Source organism: Carettochelys insculpta, chromosome 9 (assembly GCF_033958435.1).
Source record: "Carettochelys insculpta isolate YL-2023 chromosome 9, ASM3395843v1, whole genome shotgun sequence".
Lineage (NCBI taxonomy): Eukaryota > Metazoa > Chordata > Testudines > Carettochelyidae > Carettochelys > Carettochelys insculpta.
The window spans coordinates 64,542,218-64,565,241 of record NC_134145.1 but is presented as its reverse complement, the minus strand read 5'-3'; the positions used below and the strand labels follow the sequence as shown (position 1 = coordinate 64,565,241).

Sequence of the window (23,024 nt, the reverse complement as noted above, 5' to 3'; positions counted from 1 at the left end):
TTAGATATACAATGACCCGTGCCAGAACCTCTGAGAAAACCATTGGTGCTGTGTGTAGCTTGAAGGCCTGCACCCTGTACTGAAAGTGTCAGTTAGCTATTACGAATCTCAGGAATTGTCTGTGCAATGGGTGGATGGTGATATGAAAAGAAGCATCCTGGAGGTCGACAGTGGACAGCCATTCCCCCTTCTGTAGTGCAGGGACGACTGTGGCTAAGGCTACCTTCTTGAATCTTTGAGAAAGTACACACCAGTTTAGATTTCTGAGACCTAGTATGGGTTTCCAACCTCCTGTTTGCTTCTGTGTGAGGGAGTAGTATGAATAGAAGCCCCTTCCCCTACGCTTGGTGTGTACCTCTTCTATGGGTCCCAGCTGTAGAAGAAGGTGTGTGTCTGGCATGAGAACGGATTCGCGAGAGGGGCCCCTGATGTACTTGGTGGTGGTGATGGCTCGCCATGCAGGGTAGAATGCTGCTAGTCTTGAGCTGAAGGTGGTACTTGGTGCATCCCAGAGCCCGACAGCTGCGGGGCTATCTGACTCTTCAACAAATATTCAAAATGGCTGATGAGGCAGGACCCATGTGACCAAACTGTCTGTTCTGTTTACGTTTTGCAGCCACCATTTGGATGCCCAAAGTACGTAAGGTGAGTGGTGAACGTCATGTTCGTAACTTCCTGCGAAGGGCCAAGACATTCTGGAGAGGAGGTCTGACTGCGGTTTGGACCTCCCTGTGAAAAACCAGAGTTGTAAGCAGGACATGCTATGCATTACTGCTGCAGATGATGGGGACCTAGCAACAGTGTCTGCTGCATCCAGCGCTGACTATAAAACTGTTTGTAAAATGAGGGAGCCCTCTCTCATGAGGCCTTTGAATTGATTTTTTTAATTGTTTCAATACAGGTATGGTGTTGGTCATTGGTGTAGCGTGTGTATTTTAGAAGCAATGCTCCATAATTGGCAGTGCAAAATTGTAGGCTGGCTGATGAGTACAACTTTTTCCACTCATGGCATCCAGCCTTCTCCTCTCTATCTCCTGAGGTGGATCTGGCATTCTGCTGATCACCCCTCTGATTTTTGGCCTCTGTCTTCAGCAAATTAGAGGGTGGATGGGAGAAGAGGAATTCAGCACACTTTAAGGCCACGTAGTACTTTCAATGCCGCCTCTGACATTTGTGGAATGGAGGCTGGGGGGTTCCATAGAAGCCTGGCTGGATCCAGGAGGGCTTCATTAATTGGTATTGCCACTCTGTTCTGAGTGCCCAAGTGTAACATATTAGACAGCTTGTGATGCGTATCCCTGGGGGTTGAGAGGGATATCTCAAGCCTGTCTGAGACCCACCTGAAGAGGTCTTGAAAAGTGTTGGGGTCATTACCCGAGAGGGGATGGGTAGTGGCATCATCAAGCCTGTGGAAGATGATGAGGGAAAGTATTGTGATGGGAGTGGAGAATTCAAGCGATCATCTCCTCTGGGGTAAGCACCATAGTCCTTGACCTCTGATATGCCGACCTGTCCAGTGCCTAAATAATGGGCAATCGAAGTCTGTGTATCTGTAGAGGTTGAGGTAATGTCTGGGCAAGGAGCTGGTGATGAGAAGCCACCCACAGATTCCACTATGGCCGCCTGGGTGGCAATAGAGCGGTGGCAGTCACTGCTGTTGCCAACATTACAATTGCATTGGCTTTGTTGAGGATTTTCTCCCAGGTCTCTGACGACATCATCGCCCACGTCAGAGAACCTTGAGGAATCAGAGGCTCGAGTAGGTGAATACGAAATCCCTGAGCTGTGTAAAGAGCCCTTCCTAAGCAGAGAGCCTGATACCAAGGGGGCAGAAAGCTCCCCTGCAGTGGTGTGTTGCCGTATAAATGGCGGAGGGTCATGGTAGCGGGGACCCTGCGCTGTCAGGGCCGGGAATACAGAAGCAGCTGTAGCCGTGTTAAGCTCACAACTGACGGTACCAGAGTAGTCTGAACAGAAGCCGGTGCATGCTTTGCTGGGGCTGGCTTGCCAGTGCTCACAGCTGAAGCCAGTGCACACTTTGCCATTTCAGCATCTGAAGCCTCAGTGAGTGAATGGGAAAGCCTGGAGCCATGTAAGAAGCCTTAACTAAGCAGGTTGGGTGTGCGGTACTGAGGTGACAGAGAACTGCAGCGTAAATAGTGGAGGGGCATCAGTATCAGGGCCCCCCACTGCCGGTACCGAGGCCAGAAGTGGCTGTAGCAGCGCTAAGCACTTTTGCATGCTTTGCCGGTGCTGGCTTATCAGTGTTAGCAGCTGCCAGGACCAGTGCGGTGTTCGCAGAAGCCGGCTTTTGCTTTTTTTTCTTTGCTGGCTTGCCTGCGGTACCGGGATGGTGGCTGTACAAAAGAGCCACACCGCCATGCCTAAGGAGGGACAAGACCTCTCCTCCTGTCACCTTTTGGCAAAGAACTCAGGGCTGCCCCTTACCCTGAGGGAGGGTGGCAGCTTGGTGTTTGGAGCTGGTCAATTTCACGACCGGGAAGACAGACCCTGAGGTGGTGGGAGACCTCTTCTTAGCTCCAGCAGATTTCCCCTTGTCTCTAGGGCCTATCACCATCAAAGCCCTGTCAGAGATCTCAACCCTTGTGGGCTATGCCTGAGGGGGAGCTGTTGTGGTCTGTTGGTGTGAGAGAGAGCCTGCTCCATCTGCCAGATGCAGAGGTGTTGCTCCCCTGCTCTCCCAGACCATTTTGACTGTTTATACAGTGTGGGCAGCTTTCGGCGTTGTGAAGCTGCCCCGACACCGTATCGCAAGAGAGCCGTCATCGAAACCGAAAAGGAGAGGCCACAAGCTCAGCACCTTTGAAACCCAGGGAGCCAGGCATAAGTGAAACTGAGGAGAGCTGTGCTTTCAGGAGGAGCAGCTGAAAATGGCTCAAGCTGGTCGGAAAAGCCACCTCCGCAGCTTTCCCTTGCTTGTTCCTTGTTTAAAATAGTTGTTTGCCTTTGATTTCTCTCCTGTTATTATTCTGCCCCCCGCCCCCCCACGCACGCACGCACGCACACACAGGTGACTAAGGGAGGACAGTTGCTTGCAGCGGAATCTGGGGGTGATCCGAGAAGAACCGAGGGACCGGCTGGCCACATGCATCTCATGCCTGTGCCCTGTACGTACAGGCAGATGCGGGGGGTTGAGGGGCCACAAGCCTTCGGACCATGGGTGCAGCAGCACTGACGCACCTGAAGGTGGAGTGCCCATGGGGACACTCGAAGAAGTAACCTCCTCGCAAAATGCACCAGCGTTTTCTACGCCGTTCAAGGTGTTGTAGGACTTCCAAACCGCCTTCACGGTGGGCTTTCCTTCACCTGTTGTCTCCTTAATCAGTATGGTGAATGTCCTCCTTAGGTAATAAGCCTTGAATATGGCCATTGCACCCTGTTTCAAAGACTGCAGCAACAATGGGTAATTGGGGAGCAAAAAGGAGGACCTCAACGGTCAGGCAGAGGACTTCACAGTCCAGTTTGTGGGCAGCTGCATTAGTCAGCAGAAAAGAACTTAAAGGCCAAATTTTCACTCTGACAGTAAGTCTTAAATTCCTGGGCAGCATGATTCACAAAGCTTTCAGAAAAATACTGAATGTTCTCCAGGCCTTTCTGTTTGACACCCAAAGTTCAGGGAGATGAGACTTGATGTAGCCCCTCATTCCTCTTGGGCTTTAACTGCGGTAGACAAGCAAGGGCTTCAACTTGTAATCATCTTCTGCATTTCCCCCTAACAGAAGGGGAAAGTGATCTGATGCTTTGAAACCAGGAATAGTCTTCTAAACATGAGAAATAAGTCCACACTGGCATCTTCCAGCAAAATCCCTTCTTGTTGACGTTAGCTTATTTTGGAGAGTAGCCACCTTTCAAAACAATTTTCTTTAGCTATGCAGAAAGCGTTTCAGCTGCTTTATCTGCAGTAGCTGCTTCTCCTGCAAGGTTTTACATTATGTAGATTGGCATGTTTCTGGAATCCGTGTAACTAATAACTAGCACTGAAAGTCTCCTTTTCGCTGCTCAGCTCTCTCCCTCCCTTTTCTTTAAATCTTTATACAGGCTTTCAGCCTTCTCCTGAACCAAGTTTAAGCTCACAGACATTTTCTTTTGATGAACATCATAAATCCAAATCAGCCAGCAAAAGTTCCATCTTCTCCACTTCTGTCTTGTTATCTTCAGCTGTGATAATTTCATGGCACTTTTAGTGCTTTCACAAGTGCAATCAGTGCTCTTAAATGCATGTACCTCCAGAGCAGGCAAACTGAGAACACGAGCAGCATCAGGTGCAAGTTCACCTCCTTCATCGTGCTTTACACAATCTAATCTCCCTACCGTGACATTTTAACATCACCTCGGACACAGGCCCACTCTTCACACTTGGATCGTGGTTTGCACTTGTGATGGCTAGAACTGTACAGTACTTGCCACCCACCCTGCCTTTTTCAGCCCCCACTACGCTTTCACCTTGCCTCTTCACTCCCACTTCCGCCACCTCCCCCCTGCCTCCCCAACCGCTGGCTAAGGTGAGGAACTGGGGATGGGAGCAAACAGGGTGCTGGCTGCCAGTGGGTACCAGGTGAAATGAGTAAGCTGCAAATGAATATGTAGATTGGGATGGACATGAATTAGAACATGTTCCTCTACTGATGAGCAAGAAATACAAGAAACAACAGATACAGGGGAGATGCATACTGGGGAACACCTGTGAATTCAATCTTTGAAACGTTCACAGACTGAAGAACTCAAGGGAGAGCTCTGGACGCTGAGACTGGGATCCAAGCCATGCAGCAGGAAGGAGGAATTGGAGAGACAGTCATTCCAGGCCACCCTGCTATACCCCCCCAGCTGGAAACACCAGAAGGAAAAAGGCGCAGGCGAAGATAAGTGTTTGCTGTTTGCAAGAACTCTGAATCCTGGTGCATCGAACGCATACATATCCATAGTGCAATGTGCAGCCCTGGAAGATGGAGAATTCTTAAAAACCTTGTAAAGCACTTGGAGATCTATGAATTCAAAGCACTGTGTATGAGCAAAGTCTCATATCACAGGTGTTTGCTTGCTAACCACAAGTATCCCCAGCAGCACTGGCTAATCAAACAGGTAGCAGCAGCTCTGACATTATGAAGGGTCATGACTAAAAGGCAGAATATAGCCTACTATATTTTGCTTCTTTTTTGAGCTGCATGCATTTGATATTTAAATTGGTACAGAGAAGATCTTAAATAGTGAAACTAAAAACACCCAAGCTATCGTTACATTCCTCAACTTTAAAATCTTTTACAAAAGCTGCTAGAAAAAAAAAGTCTGATAATTTGAGGATTTTAGTAGATTAAAGTGACTATTTCATTTCATTACAATGTCCATGCAACAACTATGGCTGCACAATTACTAGCCCCACATGTGAAAAAGGCTGGAAAATAATTAGCAGACCACAGACCATGGACACAGAGGTTATCCAAAGAACATTTAGACACCAACACAAAATATATACAGAGTATTAGTAGCCACAAAGCACAGACAAGCAAACTAGAGAAGCCAACAGATGAAACAGAAATTCATTCTCCTAGCAGAAGCTGAGCACAGCTTTGAGGTCTTACCCCTGCTAGGCATCAATAGGCGCTTCTTCATGTTGCCTGACCGAGCAGAAGCGAACAGAAAAGAGAGAAAACACTGTATCAGCAATCTGAGCAGTAGGGATTTTTAAAAGCTAAATGTTCAAAACACACAGTAAGATGTCCATTGCTGCCTTCAATATAAATGCTAATTTAAATCTAAAAGCGAAGACAGGAAAAAACTGGTGTGGTTGTACTGAAACACAGTGGCAATATAGCTGAAATATGGCACAGTACGTGTACAGAGATGGACCCGAACTGGAGAGGATCCGGTCTCACTTCAGCAGGAGAAGGTCTTTGAAGGCATGACAGCTTTGCTCACTTCCGGGAAAGCTGGACGCTTGTCTGTCTTTCTCCATACACTGTCACCAGTCCCACACTGCAGATGCACCTCTTTTATGCAAGCCATTCCCCACCTTCCTAGTCCTGTTAAGGCCACCTGAATAGGCCTTCCCTCTTGACTAAGGAGCCAGTTCTCAGCTGGTGGTTAGCTCTTCAGGACAGAGCCCTTGTCTCCATGCTAGAAGAACTGTACCTCCATCTCCTGCTGCAAATGCATGCTGCCTTTGCCCATTCTGCTTAACGGACTGAAAGGAGGACTGAGGCCCATCAACAGTGAGAGGAGACTCCCAGTGAAAGAGCCAAGCAGGGAAGGAGGGTTGGTTCCAGGTTAAGACAGCGCAGCTGGCTGCAGGCAGAATTTCCCACTTAACTGTATCCTACATCAGCTAACCATGGGCCTGCCTTCTTCCCTGGAAAAAAGCAGCTTGAAGGCTTTCTTCACACCCTGGCAACCCCCAGATGACATCTACCTGAGAACTGGCCACTTTCTTAAGGTCTCAAAGCAGTCAATCTTAATGAAAGAGAAGGAACCTGGAGAAATTTAAAAAGAGAAGTTTGTCATCTTCTCCCTGTTTGCCAGGCTGAGATTAGCATGACTTCAAGACATGGTCAAGTAGGCAGAGTTCCAAAAGCCTAGTAGCTCTGTTTAAACATACTGCTCACGTTGTACATGTCCATGCCTGCACAAGCAAAACCAAATCCAATTAGCTTGTGCAAAAAGAGAAAAATAAACTAACATTTCCTCATTCAAAACTATTAAGGGCCCTGCCTTTTCTTTTAAGCCAATCTCACTGATAGATACTGCCCATCTTGCAATACTCCTGACAACACACTGACATGGAAATTATTAACAGGGGCATTCTGCTTAAGACACAACACTCAACAGATGACAATGTACATGTATTAGAAAATATTTACCATCCATCCCATTGTGTTGCTCGTAGCTTCTTTTCCCCAGGATTGTAGGGGATCCATTGTTTATGACAGGTGTGAACTTGGCAGGAGTCAGATTGTTAAGAGAACTGGACAAACTCTTTACAGGGTCTGGTTTTGGAGGACATGGATGAGACTCTGTTGTAAAACAGAAGTGTGTTATTTTTATTAGTAGACACGTGGAGAATATAAACCCAAACACAAAGGGCAAAATTCAGAGGTAATATAAGGCAATATACAGACACAATACCAGAAACCCTTACATTCAAACTGCCTTATGCTGACTCATGCCTAATCTACTAAAATGCAAAGGAATCTAAATTAGCAAAAAGAGGTCTGAATACAAATTGCCGGAAATATCACTTCTGAATTTGGCCCCAAGTCTAAAAGAAGATTGCTACTTATATAAAGCATTGTGAATATACTGCTGAATTCAACGCCTTTAAGGATGTTTAACCTGTGCCATGATATTCACTGCAGTGTTGTTAATAATAATGTGACAATTTCTAAGCTGCTCTATATTAGAAGCCATCTTCCAGAAGTCATGCAATACCCACAAGCTACCCAGAAATTACAATTTTGTTAACTTCATCCTTATTATATAAACGCAATTCCTAAACTAGCCAAGCCACTGATGTCTGAAAGCTATCGAGAGCATGCACAGAATTTAAGTCTAACCTTTTGGCTGAGGCAGAGATCAAGCATGGCATGCCAAAGGAAAAGATGGTGAGAAAGTTACAAGCAACTGAAAACAGGGGTTTAAAACGAGTTGCTCTTTCTCAGCCCTAACTATGGATTCAGAGGTTTGACTAATAGTAAGAAGCAGCACAACACTCCTGAAGACAGTTAGAGCCAAGAGAAAGACTGGACAATGAGGCCAAAGAGCCACATTTAAATTGTTACACCACAAAGATTTGAGTTCAGATGAGATGCTCAAATCCAAATTCCTAGTCTGTGTGAGCATGAGAGAGGCTATGGTACTCTCTCTCAAGAATGGGCTCCCCCGCCCCCGAGGATTTCATAGCATAATGTTCTCCCCCTTTAGCTGCAGCTAACTGTACTCAGTTTGTGGGTTTTTTGGTGCTATTATTACAGTATGTTTTTATTGTCAAATACTACATCTAGAACAAAAACAGACAATATTTAATTCACACAATACACCCACACAAGCTTTTAATCTTTTAGAATCATAGATTCCTAGGTCTGCAAGGGAGCTCAGGAGGCCATTGAGTCCAGCACCCTGCCTAAAGCAGGATCAGCCCCAATGAAATCATCCCAGCCAGGACTATGTCAAGACAGGATATAAAAACCTCTAGAGATGGAGATTCCACCACCACTCTCGGTAATGCATTCCAGTGCTTCCCCGCCCTCCTGGGGAAACAGTTTTTCCTAATATCCAACTTCTCCTTCTGTAATTGGAAACCACTGCTCCTTGTTCTGACATCAGTCACTACTGAGAACAGTCTCTCTCCATCCTCTTTAGAGCCTCCTTTCAGAAAGTTGAAGGCTGCTATTAAATCGCTCCTCAGTCTTCTGCAAACTAAATAAGCCCAAATCCCTCAGCCTCTCCTTATAGGTCATGTACTTCAGCCCCCTAATCAATCATTCTCGTTGCCCTCCGCTGAACCTGCACCAGCGCACCCACATCCTTTCTATACTGTGGGGCCGAGAACTGGATGCGATACTCCAGACAGGGCCTCACCAGCGCCAAACAGAGGGGAATATACACACTCATCCCTCATCATGCGAGCACAATTGGCTGCCAAATTTCTGCTCATAGGTGAAAACTCACAAAAGTGAAACTAAATTCCCATTAAAATACATGTAAAAGTCTCCAATTTGTTCCAAGGGCTTGTTACTTGACATAAACCAGTTGAGTTTAGGTACTTTTCTGATGTATTTGAATAGTTTGGCACCAGAAAGAGAATGTAGTGTATGTATGTAGAGCAGGGATTCCCAACCTATGGGTCGGAACCCAAACATGGGTCCCATTAGATTTGTTAAAGGTCGCCAGCTGGGAAGTTCCCAGCTGCATGTGTGCTGTTAAAGAAACCATTTGCAGTTTCTTAACACTGCTGCCTCAGGCAGATATCTATCAATAGAGATAGCTGCCATCTCCAGCAGTTATCTCTATCACTAGAGATAGCAATTACCTTATGCCTAGGTGCTGAAACCTTAACGCTTGAGTTAATTGCTGGGCTGGTCAGAGTGGCAGGAGTTTGGAAGCAGGGGCAGGCTGGTTCCAGTCTCCCCATGGCATGTGGGGCCAGGAAACTGACCAGCTCATGGCTGGTCAGTTTCATGTTCCTGCCACTGCGGTAGAGTAAACCAGGATACAAGCCTTCTCTTTCTCTTCCCCCAGCCGAAGGGCTGTCAGACATCTGCATGTCTGAGGGAAGGGAGGGAGAAGACTTCAGCTGCAGGTCTCCCTGCTCCTGGCCAGGGACCCCACTCATATAAGCGGGGGAAGTTCACTCATTTATCGAATAAAGGTAGGTATATATGTTCCTCATTTTAGCAAGTACTCATAAGTAAAGTACTCATTAAACAAGGGATGGGTGTAATAACTTCTCTAGGTCTGCTCGAAATGCTCCTCCTAAGGCACCCCAATATGCTGTTAGCCTTATTGGCTACAAGGGCGCACTCTTGACTCATATCCAGCCTCTCATCCACTGCAATCCCCATGTCCTTTTCTGCTGCACTGCTACTTAGCCAGTATGCACTTCTCCTTGTTGACCCTCATACGACTACTTTAGGCTCAATCCTCCAATTTATCTAGGTCACACTGCACCCTATCCCTACCCTCCAATGTATCTATCTGTCCCCCTAAGCAAACATACTAAAAACCCTGAATTCATAGTTTCCTACCAAAGTTAACAGATAATTAGTTTGATTACTGAAATGGGAGCTTAACATAATGCCCGAATCAACTCTCTGGAATTGAGAAACAGCTGGACAGTCCTCTAGATATCAAAGCCCGTCTCTGAAGGGAAAATGTCACTTCCCGTCAATATCACTCAGCAAGACTAGAGAAGTGGCCAGAGGACACTTAACATTTAAGCACTGTTCTGGGTGCTTCATTCCAGGCTCCCAAATTTGGTATTTAAACTAACCAGGCAAGTCTGAAGGAAGCTGCATAGTGTCTGCTGGAGGAGAAAACCAAGGAAGAAAGATGAGTGTTTTACTACTGCCCTGACTCACCCATGTAGCCGGCCAGTCCCTCAGGAGCAGTTTGTAGCCTCCTAATCCCCTAAATCTTCATGGCTATTTCATTAAAAAATTGGCAGTCTTAAATTTCAGCTTTAACAGAAAGCGAGGGGAAGTGGCTGTCTGGTCACAAACTGCAACAGAGAGAGAGCTAGTTCATGGGACTTAGAAAAGGAAGCGGCACCACGGAGTTCAGGTTACCTAGAAAAACAAATGTCAAGTAAAAGGAGGACAGGAGGAGATTGAAAAAAACTGGTTTTAAAATATTTTCAAAGATATTACAACAGGGGCTTCTGTAGCCTTTTGCCGTATTATTCCTCTTCTCCTATTTTGAACAGTAGGAAAATGCAATACATTAAGTTCTGTAATTTTTAAATGCAAAAGAAACAATCAGCCAGCTGTCCTCTGATGCTAGAATGAGCTCAGATAGTCATAAGGCCTTCATCCTTCTGCCCCACAGCATAACCAAGGTATGCACCAACAGTGAATTAATGCACAGAACACCACGGCTTCCTGCAGTATTCACATGACAGCGTTCCAAGATATGGGATCTTTCTTTAAAGTAATGTACGGTCTGGTCTGTGTGTGTAGTTCTATAACTTGTGGGTAGCAATGTATTTATGTGAAATACCAGCATATCAAATTAAGCACAAGTTCACATCTATTCACTGAAATACTTGAAACAAATGGCTGATATTTCATTAGCAACTTTTATCCAAGGAAGCACTTTTCATATTGCAGCCTATACGCGTGTGAAGTCATGCCATTCACTCTTAAGGATGGCTATAACAGATGCTAAACAGCACCCAGCAATGCTAAACAATTTAGGGCAAGAGAAGAAAAATGATGTACCCAAACAAATGTGCAGAAATAATTTTTGGACAGGACACAAGAATTAATTCCCCTACTGTTGTAAAAAAAGAGAATCAGTCTGGGTTTTTTCCTGGCTGCTCTAACAATGGCTATAAGTGATTGAGACCTTTCTTTCACATGCAGTCTGAGACTTCACCAGCACAGTACATACTAACTTCACCATGGGCACAGGACTCAAACTCCCTTGAGAGGAAGAGGACTATCTGCTGAACCACCTCCAGTACCTAGACATTTTGTTGAGTTCTTGCATCTGAGTACTGATTTAATGCCATCTGATTATTGAGTCAGTTCTCTAGCCCGGGTTATGCATGAGCTCTAAACTAGATCACCACATTGGGCCCCGCTGGCCATGAAATCCATGAATCTCCCACTGACCATAATTTCTGTACTGAGACCTCTTCCACCAGAGAAACTTCACCCTCCAAGGAATAAATCTCGGTCAAACTCTGGTGACACCCTTATCAGAGGTTTATCTACTGTGCAGTGATTATGATGTTATGGAAGAGGCCCACAGTAATGCTGCATGTTCTTTCTATAATGCCTGCAAAGCACTTACTATCAGCACTTCATGGAAAAAGCTCTGCACCCTTTAGCCTTTTACACTTGAGAAGAGGCTGCACAGTTGATGCCACTGTAGGAGGTACGTTAAAACTGCACCAGAGTGGGATTGTGGACCAGCCAACTGCATCCCACCTATCACATGTATGGATTGTAAGCAAAAGGCCTCTCCTCCAGACACCAGAGGCTGCCTCATTACTGCTAAAGAGGAGTTTCTCATATGGGGGCTTCAGGATGCTGTGCCACCAGACCTCTAAAAAGTGTGAAGAGGAGAAAGGCTGCAGGCGCCACAATGAACTTTCGTCTGTTCCAGAGAAGGAAACAAGAGTCCATACACTGAACGTTTCAGGGCATTCCCAAAGGTTACTGCCTTATTTCTAGAGATGGACAAAATTTTGAGGAAAGAGAATCCTATTTTTCCAGATCATTTTACCCAGGCCTGGTTTCTAAATTCAGAACAACGAAAATATGTAAACAGTTCGGAGAATTAGCTGTGGCATATTTACCTAAATACCGAAGGACTGCTTCTAAAGGTTTTCGAACAACTTGCTTTAACAATAGGGGATTTTCTGATGCTTCTGGTAAGCGTGCTGTGCCTGTGAAGACAATATCAGGATGGGAACACATCTATTTTTGTATTAAAAATGAACAGAGTCTCAGACATTATCTTCATCTACAACAACTCTTCTCTGGAGAGATTTCTCCTAAAAATGGATGTTTGTAGAGCAGGGGTATGTTTTGGCAAGGGTGCACACAAGCAAACAAACCTGCTGCACGCTGGCAAACAAGTGACACTTAAAAAAAAAAAAACCTCAGGAATTTTCAAATGTGTGATCCAACAACAGTGTGGGGAATTAGGCCGTTTCTGAAAATGAAATAAGTCACAGCAGGTCATCTGTGCTAACCACAGTACTCTTGAAGGCTCTAACTCAGGGCTGTCCCAAAAGAAAATTCTGGTTTCCCAATTGCATACTAAGTAGCTAGCTGGCAGGGTAAGTACAGGTTGCACCTCTTTTGTCCAGCGTCCTCAAGACCTGACTGGTCCCAGACAAGGGACTTTACCAGACAAAGAGTGGTCTGTTGCCCGCTCCTCTTTTCCTCCCCACTCCAGCTTGGGGCCCCCTTACCTCCTGCCAGACTTTGGCCCCTACTGGTCCGACACCAACCCGGCAGCCTCTGGGCAGATGCAGAGGCTGGTTCCAACCCCATGCTCAGCATAGCCCTGACCATATGGGGAACTGCTTGGCCCTGACTGGACTCCCGGTGTGGCTCCTGAGCCACAGGTACACCCCAGGCCCTACAGAGGCCAGCTCCAGCTCTGGCTAGGGTGCCAGACACTGCTGGTGTCAGCCCCAGTCCCAGCCCAGAGGCTGGCTCTGGACCAGCCATGCAGTCGTCATAGTGCCCACCTCATGGGTGCTTGGTATGGCCTCAGCTGGGCTGCTGGCACAGTCACGGCCCCGTGGGTGCCCTTACAGCCCCGGCCGTGCCCTTACAGCCCTGGCCAGGCTGCCTGAATGCTATCATCCCTGTGGGTGCCGAGTACAGCCCTGGCCCTGCAGAGGCCAGCTGTGGCCGGCTGTGCCTCTGGCCAGGGATGCAAGCCCTGCTGGGATCCCATCTTAGGCACCCAGGGTCCCCTTACTAATCTCCCAACCTGGATATTTTGTCCAGTAATATCCGTGGCCCTTCCAGATGCCAGATGTTGCTGGATGAGAGAATTCCAGTTTTGGGAGGTTTAACCTGTACTCACATTCTGCTTTGATTGCTGCACTGTTAATGGGAAGATAGGGATGCCTTGCCGCATGCCAAGGACGCAAGATCTCTCGACACAGGCGCCTGGCAATCCTGGTCAGTTTTGTTGTATGCAGATAGAAAGCTTGGCGTGTCTTCATGGCAAACTTGGGGCTTCCGTTGTTTCGCACTGGCACACCATGGGGACTCTGGGAAAAACATAAGCATTGTTTATTGATCATAAGTGATTATTATTAGAAATTTGTGAACAGAAATCTGCATCACTAAACATCACATGCATAGTCCATTCTACAAGTCATTCCTACCCACAGTCTTACCTATCCAATTCCCTCTTCCCTAAACATTGTAACGGAGGGTGAGAAGAAGAAGGGGGGATGCTCAAAGTAAACGTGTGTCCGAAAGGCTCCTTGAGACAGAGCTAGGAGCTTAGAGCTGATACAGACTGAAGGGCACAGAGGTAGGAGGTGAGGAGAAGAGCAGCAGGCAGAGACTCAACAAGCTCAAAACGCAACAGAACCCTCCGTTACCCTGCTCCCATCCTCCCTAGCAGCGCTCATGTTTTAAACCTGTGGCCCCACGCTTCAGTGTGGGCCAATCTAAGCATTCAACACCTTGGAAATGTGTACTATACATGGACAAAGATGGCAGGCCCATTAGTGGGAAGGCCAGACCCCTACCACGTCACAAAAAAGACAAGATCTGACTCTTAATTCTGTTGGTTTAGGTTTAAGCAGTTGTACAGTAGAAGTTCAGCATTATGAACACCTTGAGAATGTAGGTTCTAACCTTGAATAAAACATTACAGCTGGTTTCAAAAGTTTACAATGGAACACTGACAATACAGCTTTGAAGCTCTACTACGCAGAACACAAAACAGTGCATTTAACCATCTTAACTGAACTGAAACAAGCACAAGTTTTCTCTACCTTGTCTTTTTCTTAAAACCACCTTTCCCTTTTCTCAATAGTTTAACACAGTACAGTACTATATTTGCCTTTTTGTGCCTAATCGGGTACTTCCAATTACAAATGAGGCATGTGGCTAACCATTCAGCTCATAACTCTGCTCTTCATAGCTCTGAGGTTCTACTATATATTACTTGATGAGGTTGTGTGTGGCAGGAATAAGGGACAGTGTTTCCATTACTGTTAATTGGAATGAGCCTTCAGTTCCCAAACCAGCAGTGCTGAGCTGCCTACAATGGATGTACACACCCTATTATCTTACACTGGATGCACATACCATGTTATTGCGGTTTGGTCCTGGTCTCTCTCCATCTAATCGTGTTGGCATTTTCAAGCCACCATACTTCTTCCAGTATGTCCAACAGGATGCACAGAGGCGACACTGCATGTTAGGGGGACCCCAAGAATACCACTGGTAAGACTGTGTGGCTAGGGATAATAAAGGTGGAAATATATATATTCTTAAACAGAATTGATTTTCAAAGTTTATAGCCCTTACAACCATCTTTACCATCTCAGAAGAAGCAGCTCTTTAACCTTCACAAGGCAACAAAACTAGATTGTAAGCCTGTTCCATCAGAGAAGAGGCCGATTGCATCATTGGTAAGTATATGTTATGCACATGCATACACAAAGGTAGGAAGGTAATTTGTTTTACTGGACCAAATTCTGTTGGTGAGAGAATGAAGTTTATGAACTTATGCAGAAGAACTACTCTGTATAAATTCAGAAGCTTGTTTCACCCACAGAAGTCAGGCCAATAAAAGATATTACCTCATCCACCTTGCATCTCTTATAATGACATTAGCTCTAATAGTTACTCTTCAGCATATCATTTAAAACAATAAAATGAATAAGTCATTAGGATGGAGAAACTTCCTGGCAATGTCTTTGACAGACACTACGCCATAACTCTGAAACAAAACCACACTTCTGCATAGGGATGTGAGGAGTGCACTGTAACTTTTCTTCTCTGTTTTAGAAATCCCCTCCCCAACTCACCATTAGAGAAGAGAAACAGTTATTTAGACTCTCCATACAGCCCTACACAGTTTAACGCATCTAAAAGTTCTCCATAAAGGAGAGGTTAGGCTCAGACAAATTAGTAATGAAAACACAGTGAATACAAGGATATAACCATGTTCTTTGAAATTTCCACTACCAGTATAAAGCAACAAAAACATCACCAAGGCCTCTCCAATGACTTGAAGCCTTGTGTTCAACCAGTAGTTCACCATTCTTCACACAGGGAACACCAGCTCTTGCAGTTATTTACAAAAAAATTATCCACACATTCTGAAAACTTTCTAAAAATTCTAAAAATATTTGTGGGAAGGGGAAGGGAGGAAAAAAAAAAAAAAAAAAAAAACAAAACACACACACAAAACCCCAGCCTGTTTCCCCTACCCCACCTCACAAGGTAGCTTAGTAAAGCTTTGCTGTAGTCCTGTGGTATCCAATCAGTTCTGAAGCCTGATTAAACTAGCCATATTATTCTGAAAATACGTTTATCATTCAAACCAATTAGCCACACTCAACCAGCCAAATACCCACGTGGCTAGAATGCTGGACACCACAGCTTTACTCAATGCTAGAATACTTCTGCTATTCTTGAACATCTGACGATGCATGCATCTGACAAAGTAGGTCTTTGCCCATAAAAGTTCAGGCTCCACTAAATCTATCAGTCTATAAAGGTGCCACAGGACTTCTTGTTGTTCTTGCATGGTTGCTACATTTACAAAATGACTTACTATAGCAGCTTTCACAGGCGCGTCCTGCTCCTGCATTCTGTGTCTGTCCGCCTGTCCCATTTACCACTCCTGGTTTGACATTATTTACATTGATCTGGTTGGGGTTTGGCTTGTTACTTAAAACACAAAACAAAAACAGGGGAAAAATTAATTGTGACATTTAACTTTCCTATGTGACTTAAAATAGTATGGCCCAGAAGATTAAAACTGAAGATTTGGATGTCCTCATGTCTATGAAGTACAAAACAAGAAACATTACTTACCAGTAAATAAGAGTTCGCTAAATACATTTCCTCTGCAGATTGTACTGCGGAAGTCATACGCCATTTCTCAGGAGTCCCAGAACTACTTAAAAACAGTTAAACATTCTGGTCATGACTACAGGGTGAGAGGGATAGCTCAGTAGTTTGAACACTGGCCTGATAAATCCAGGTTTGTGAGTTCAAGGAGGAGGTCATTTAGGGGTCTAGGGCAAACAGATTTAAAAAAAGAAAAAAAAATCTCTCAGGGACTGTGTTTGGTCCTGCCAAGAGGGCAGGGGACTGGACTTGACTTTCCAAATTCCCTTCCAGCTCTATGAGATGTGTATCTCCGTGTATATTAATTATACCTTGATTATTGATCCAAAAACATTCTAATCGGGTGACAAAAGGGCCATATGACCAGACGTCCCTCTGCTCTTCTCTGCATGAATAAAATTTTGTTTATGACTCTAAAGAAGCGAGGAGGGAACATTACGATGGATCTGCACAGGCAATATATTCAGAGAATTCCACGGCAGTCTAGCTCTCTTTCTCCTTCAGCAAATTGCTTCTTCAAATCCCATCTCTCTGTACAAGACTGGTAAGATTTCTCAAGCAAGAACTGAGTAGTACTATTTCAGAGACTCAGAATTTGCCCTCCTAAAACGAGTAAAAGAACTGCAGAGTAAAAGGAGTAAACTGAATCCTCAGATAACCCAAACGGGAACACCTTGTAAAGACAGCAATCTTTCTCTGACTCAGATGTTTCCTCTGCAATTTCCTAGGAGAGATGTGAAAGGAAGCATCTTTAAAGGTTAAGAACTCCATACCATCCCTGTATTTAGCACAGAGATTATGACACTGCAAACCACCATGTGCAATCAATCAGTTTTGCGTACAAAGATTTATTTTATCACCGCTGTCAACAATCACAACAAAATCAGACTTGTGGTTCAGGTACTAGACTGCAACACAAGGGATTTGGGTGCAATTCCAAGACTACTGTGTGGCTTTTGCAATGGGCTTGCACACACAGTTGGACCAGGGACTCTGTTGGGGTGTGATTTCCAAAACACGCTCATGTTCTGTGAATGTGTAACCTATTGGAAAACATACGTTTTTACACACCCAATAAGGTGCTGTGGCTGTACTCAGCAGCTCAGCTGCTGACTTTAGCGACAAAAAGTTCACCACTTTTCACCACTGTTTACTGCAAAGCCAACACAGCTAAGAGAGAACTAGAGTCTAGTCCTTCTCATGCAGCAGCAGCAGCAGCAGAGATTTAGTAAATTCCAAATCTGTTCTCCCTGTACAAATCCATCAAAGGCAAAAAGATTGCACTTGGAATAATTCCTGAATGGGTTGTGCAAGCACAAAGAAGAATCTGGCTTAGAGAATCCTTAGGATAAATGATGATACATGTTTCCAGAGCTGTTTGTTGGGGAAAAACACCCTTTCTACTTTGAAGTAATTACATTTGATTGAAGCCCTACTCTTTGCCTGAGAAATGGCACGTGACAAAGAGATCCCTACACACAACTCCTTAAACATGCACACACAGGCACGTGTGAACATAAGAATAGCCATATTGGGTCATACCAATATCTACTGAGTCAGCCCAGTAACTTGTCTGTCAACAGTGGCCAGTGCCAAGTGCCCCAGAGGGAATGAACAGAACAGGAGTCATCAAGTCATCCATCACCACGTACACATTTCCAACTTCTGACAGAGGCTAAGGACATCACTCCAGCCAATCCTCCCTAATAGTTATTGACGGCTCTTTCCTCCACAAATTTATCTGGCTCTATTTTGAAACCTGCTAAAATCCTGGCCTTCACAATATCTTCCAGCAAGGTGTTCCACAGGTTGACTGTGCATTGCAAGAAAAAAATACTTCCTTTTGTTTTAAACCCGCTACCTATCAATTTCATTTGGTGACCCCTAGTTCTTGTGTTCTGGGAACCATAACTTTTCCTTATTTACTGTCTCCATACCAGGTCAGGATTTTATAGACCTCTATCATATCCCCCTCTCCCCTACCCACTTAGTCTTCTAATCTAAAAAGTCCCAGTATTTTAATCTTTCCAAACCCTAATCATTTTCTTTTCTCATTTTCTGTAAATCTGCCACACAGCCCCTCTCCCACAACTGAAGATTCAGGAAGCTACAAAGGTTTCCTTTGTATTGAAGAATCTGGAACAAAAAGATCATTCCTGTTTTTCAATTCCTCTGTGCACTTGCCCCCAACCTCCAGCTTTTCTGTTCTCTAGTGCATTCCTGGCACACGGACATTAGGCTTCCTTGTGTCTCTCACAGTTAGCAGCAGTCTCTGAAATAAGCACGTTGCTTCTTCACGCTTAGTTGACTTCTTAAGTCTTCCAAACCCACCTAAGCCCCAAAGCTTCCTGTAATAGGACCACTAATGGATGGTGGTAGATGGGGGTGGATGAGATAATGGAATTAGAGATCTGCATGGGGCTATTCTCTTAATCCCACTCCTGGCATGCAATAGCCACTCGCACACAGCCCTGCATTTTTTCCCTGAATTTTCCCCACCTGCAAAAGCCTTAGATCCCACAAAAGGAAATTCCCCCATGCTACAAAAAAGAGGCCTGTATATAAATTTAAAAAGTTAAACTCTAACTATTTTTACCACTAAAAGAATATAACAATTCTCCATTAAACCATGTAACACACACACAAACTCCTTTTAGGAGAAGCATCAAACCTCTTTCTACCCCTCACGTAAATTTAAATATGAACACATTCTTAAAAAAGAAAAACTTGATTTATATAGCTGAAAGTCGACATATGATAAACTGACAAGAGATTTATGCTGTACTGCAAATTACTGCCTCGTGTTCCACACCTCACCCGCCCCGCCACCTGCAAGAAAGTACATTTCACCCATTCCTGTTAATCTGGAACATGTTCCTATGGGACTTGTGGAATCCCTCTGAATGGAATCTCTTCAAAACAGGTTCATTTCTATGCTGAATTTATTGAAGATGTACACCAATGGGAACAGTTCTTGTTGATGCTGTATCTTAACTGATAAGCAAGATCAGTTTCAAGACAGCCCTTTATTAGAAATAAGGCATCAAAACTTCCTTTTTGCTAGCTGTAGCCGACAGCTGCCTCATCTTTTTTGTTTTCTCTGTTCCAGGATGCAAAACCTCACAGGAAAACAGACTGCCTAATGAAAGTAAGCAAAGTGAGGCATCAATACACTTCCTAAAGGATTACTCTCTTGCATGCCTGACACAAAATCAGTGAAAATGTCTCCTTTCCAAATATTCTGCCAATGCTATTGATTTTGCCCTTTATTTTTGCATTCCTTCTCTTGCTAGACAGACTTACTGACTATACAACATAGTGCCCTTCACGCCGAAGGAATCAATTATGCACTACAAACCGGGGTTCATTTTGATCTACTGTAGAGGTTTGTCTCAGTTATTCACTTCTCAAACGAGAGGAAGGTTGATCCACCAATAGGGGGCATTTTTCTGGGACTCTGAAGCAACATTTCCTCTAGTTTTTTCCATCCACGTTCAGAATAAATGTTGTTAAGTACCTAAAGGCATGCGTGGATGTGCACCACCAGTAGAAACACGCTGTCGGCTCTAGGCGCTCTGCTAACCAGCTGGGCAGCCCCATAATCTCTCCTAGGTGGCCGCCCAAGGGCACATCTTACAGGCAACATTGTTTTCAAGATCTAGGCTTAACTCGCCGGTTCACTAGAGTCTCTATGCAGCCTGAGGCAAGTCACTTAGTCTCTCCGTGCCTTAATTTCCCATCTGTAAAATGGGGATAACAGTACTGCCCTAACCCATTATTTTAGTATGGGGGCCACGTAAGAATAGGGTGATCATGTGTCCCTTATTTGGGATGCCAAAAAGTGTCCCACCTCATATTTTTGAAAGGGACTAACTGTCCTGTATTTCGACCCCCCACAACCTACTCACCTTTTGCAGCAGCAACTGCTGGCTGGAGAACACCCAGTTGCCGCCCAGGGCAGCAGGGGGGAGGGCAGGTGGCTGCCACTTCCTTCACAGCTCCCTGAGGCTTGGTGGAGCTGCCCTTCCCCACATATCTCCCTATCCCATATTTGGGACAGGGATATATGGTCACCCGACATAAGAAACAGAGATATCTAACAATGTACCACAGCTGTGGCTGTTTTCTCTTCCTGCTGCCCACCTCTGTGGGAGCCAGCGTGGGGGAGTTTGGGCTGGCAGGAAACAGGCAGACAGATGCTTTTGTCCGCTTATTCCTGTCTTGTTTCTGTGGGAAGACACTATTTACATGGAACATTTCCACCTAAGCAGCATTTTCCAACAGAAAAGCATGTGGTCATAAAATTCAGCCAGTTCTAATTACCCAACGAGCTTCGGCACCCTTGACAATACATCAAGTACCATGGGGCAGAACAGGCTTCTCCCTACTTGCACAAACAGAATTGTGATGGCATGCTTAGAAGTGTACACTCCCACCAACTGCCCTGACCAAGAGCATCGGATTTTAATGAACGAGGCTTATGGTATTTAAAATTCTTAGCACATCAGAAGAATAAGAACATACAAGTAAGTTGCCTACCAATGTATCCCGCACGACATGACATCAGTGTCATTGCAAACAACAGAATACTTTCACGAGTATGCCTGAGGCTGGGAAAAAGGAGAAAAAGGCAACCATTCACACAAGCAGAGAAAATTCACCAACTCATACAGAAAACTAAGAATAATTTATTGTGTGACCAAAGTAGCAAAGGAGAATAATTTGTCTTTTCTGTTAATACCCTTTACATTTGCGGTCCAGAATGGCAGTTGCTTTGCTGTCTTATCATATTATGTATTTACCTCTAATTTGATCTCCAGTGTCACCCTGAATAGCATCAGCTTCCATAAGAGACATTACCACTGACTAACTATGTGAGAAAAATTCTGTTCAATTTCATTCTCCACATTGTGTTCTTTTTTGGACACTGTCACCAGATAGAGATTGTCATGTTGAAAGGAACTCAGAAGGGAGCAACAAAAATTATCAGGGATCTGGGGATTGACTTATAAGCTAAATATATAAATCTTGATTTAGCCATGGCTAACATGACACATGAAAAGAATGCTTAAATATCTGAAGGGTGTAAACATAAAAGAAGGGAGAAGAATTATTTAGAGTAGAACACATGGGAATAAGTCTAGAAGTAGTAGAAAGAAATTAAGGGAAAATTTAATTTATGCTATCCAGTGCGACAGATTCTAAAGGAAAGGGGCAAACCCACACTGCATTAATTCTAAGAATTAAATTGAAACAAAGCACTAGGAAACACCGTTTCCAGGGGGTCATCTTCTAGCAAACAAAATCTAGAGGAAGAGGAGACCGATTTGTCCACTGCTATCCTTTAGGTCCATTCCACTCCTGATCAAACAAAATCGCCAATCCACATTTTATGTGAAAAACCTATGAAAGCTTTTTATTTTTTAAAAAAGGCTGAGAATTTTTAAGGGACATCTTATGGCCAGGTCTGTGTCCCCCTGCAAGACGTGGGTGAAGAGAATATAAAGAGTCCTTCAACCCAGAGTACACCCAGGCACAACCTGAACCAGAGCTCCAGCAGGGAAGCCCACCAGCGCTATCTAAAGCTGGGATGGGCAACCATCAATAGTGGGTGGGCCATAAGAGTGGCCCTCCTTTACTTCAGTGGACTGCAGCAGCCTGAAGTCCACTGGTGTTCCATTTGTGGCCCTGCAGTCCCCCATCTGTTCCCCCTTACCCATGTGCCTCTAGAGCACTAGTGCCCTGAAGCCCTCCATTTACCTGCTCCTCCCCTTCCTCTCATTGCTTTTGGAGGGCGTGCACTGCTGGCTTAGTGCTCCATCCCTGCTCCTCCCCGCCTCCATCCTAGAACTGGAATAGCCACAAACAGCTCAGAGGGAGGGGGAGACGTAGAAGTGTGGGGCTCTCGTTTGCAAGAGGCACATGGGGGAGGGAGGCAGCCAGGTTGTCCGCGGGCGGTAGATGGACCCCCAGTGAGCTGCATGCAGCCCATGGGCCACCACAGGTTGCACACCACTGGTCTGAAGCAGTCCTTGGCCAAGAGGTAGTACGTCTGGGAAAGACAGGAGCATGGCCTTGCCTTCCATGTCTGTGCAAGCAGCAGTACAATTGCACTAGCAGCGGCTGCACACTCCTAGCCAGTGGCGCACAGAGCTTTCCTCTGCAGCTCCTGCTCCATGAACTCCTCTGGCTCTTAGCAGCTACCATTTTGCCCATTGTGTTTGGTAAGAAACACACAACTCAGACACCTGAAAGGGACATCATTTACATCTGCATTCACCTCACTGGCCAGTAGGCTGTAAAAGTAGCTAAAGATGGTTAGTTTCTGGCCATTCTGTTACACTACAATACCTTCTGTTGGACTCAACAGATGGCAGAGTTATTGGATACAGGTTCCACGTGATGAACGAACATCCAAGTTAAACTGATGGCTAATTTATTCTTCAAAACTAGAACTCCTCCTTACTAGGATGACCATATTTCCCTATGTGAAATATGGGACACCTGCTAACCTGCTTGGCGTTAAGCAAGTTCCATGGCAATCCATTAGATCTATGCAGTACAAACATTCAAAATAACACTAAGTTGACTGAGCCCCCATTTAAACCATATACTGCATTATTACAACAAAAGATAAGTAAAAATTAAAAATACAGACCTATAATTGAGTGCTTATTGCTCTATAAAAGTGCCTTCCTTGTTCCAATCTTGCTGTCCTCCAGAGGG

At 44.9% G+C, this 23,024-nt stretch overlaps 1 protein-coding gene across 7 annotated transcripts in view; it reads right to left on the bottom strand.

Annotated features, from left to right (window-relative positions):
- Positions 1-23,024, bottom strand: part of MTA1 (metastasis associated 1) — a 112,966-nt gene that overhangs the window by 24,661 nt on the left and 65,281 nt on the right. For 6 of the 7 annotated variants that reach the window (XM_075003516.1, XM_075003517.1, XM_075003519.1 and 3 more), the window contains 6 exons: positions 16,000-16,115; positions 14,523-14,674; positions 13,279-13,468; positions 12,032-12,121; positions 6,873-7,025; positions 5,598-5,633 (listed from right to left, as the gene is read on the bottom strand). In XM_075003516.1, coding sequence (XP_074859617.1) covers positions 5,598-5,633; positions 6,873-7,025; positions 12,032-12,121; positions 13,279-13,468; positions 14,523-14,674; positions 16,000-16,115 — 737 coding nt within the window. Of the gene's footprint in view, positions 1-5,597; positions 5,634-6,872; positions 7,026-12,031; positions 12,122-13,278; positions 13,469-14,522; positions 14,675-15,999; positions 16,116-23,024 lie in introns of those variants that run through there. The other variant, XM_075003523.1, reaches the window with a different exon arrangement.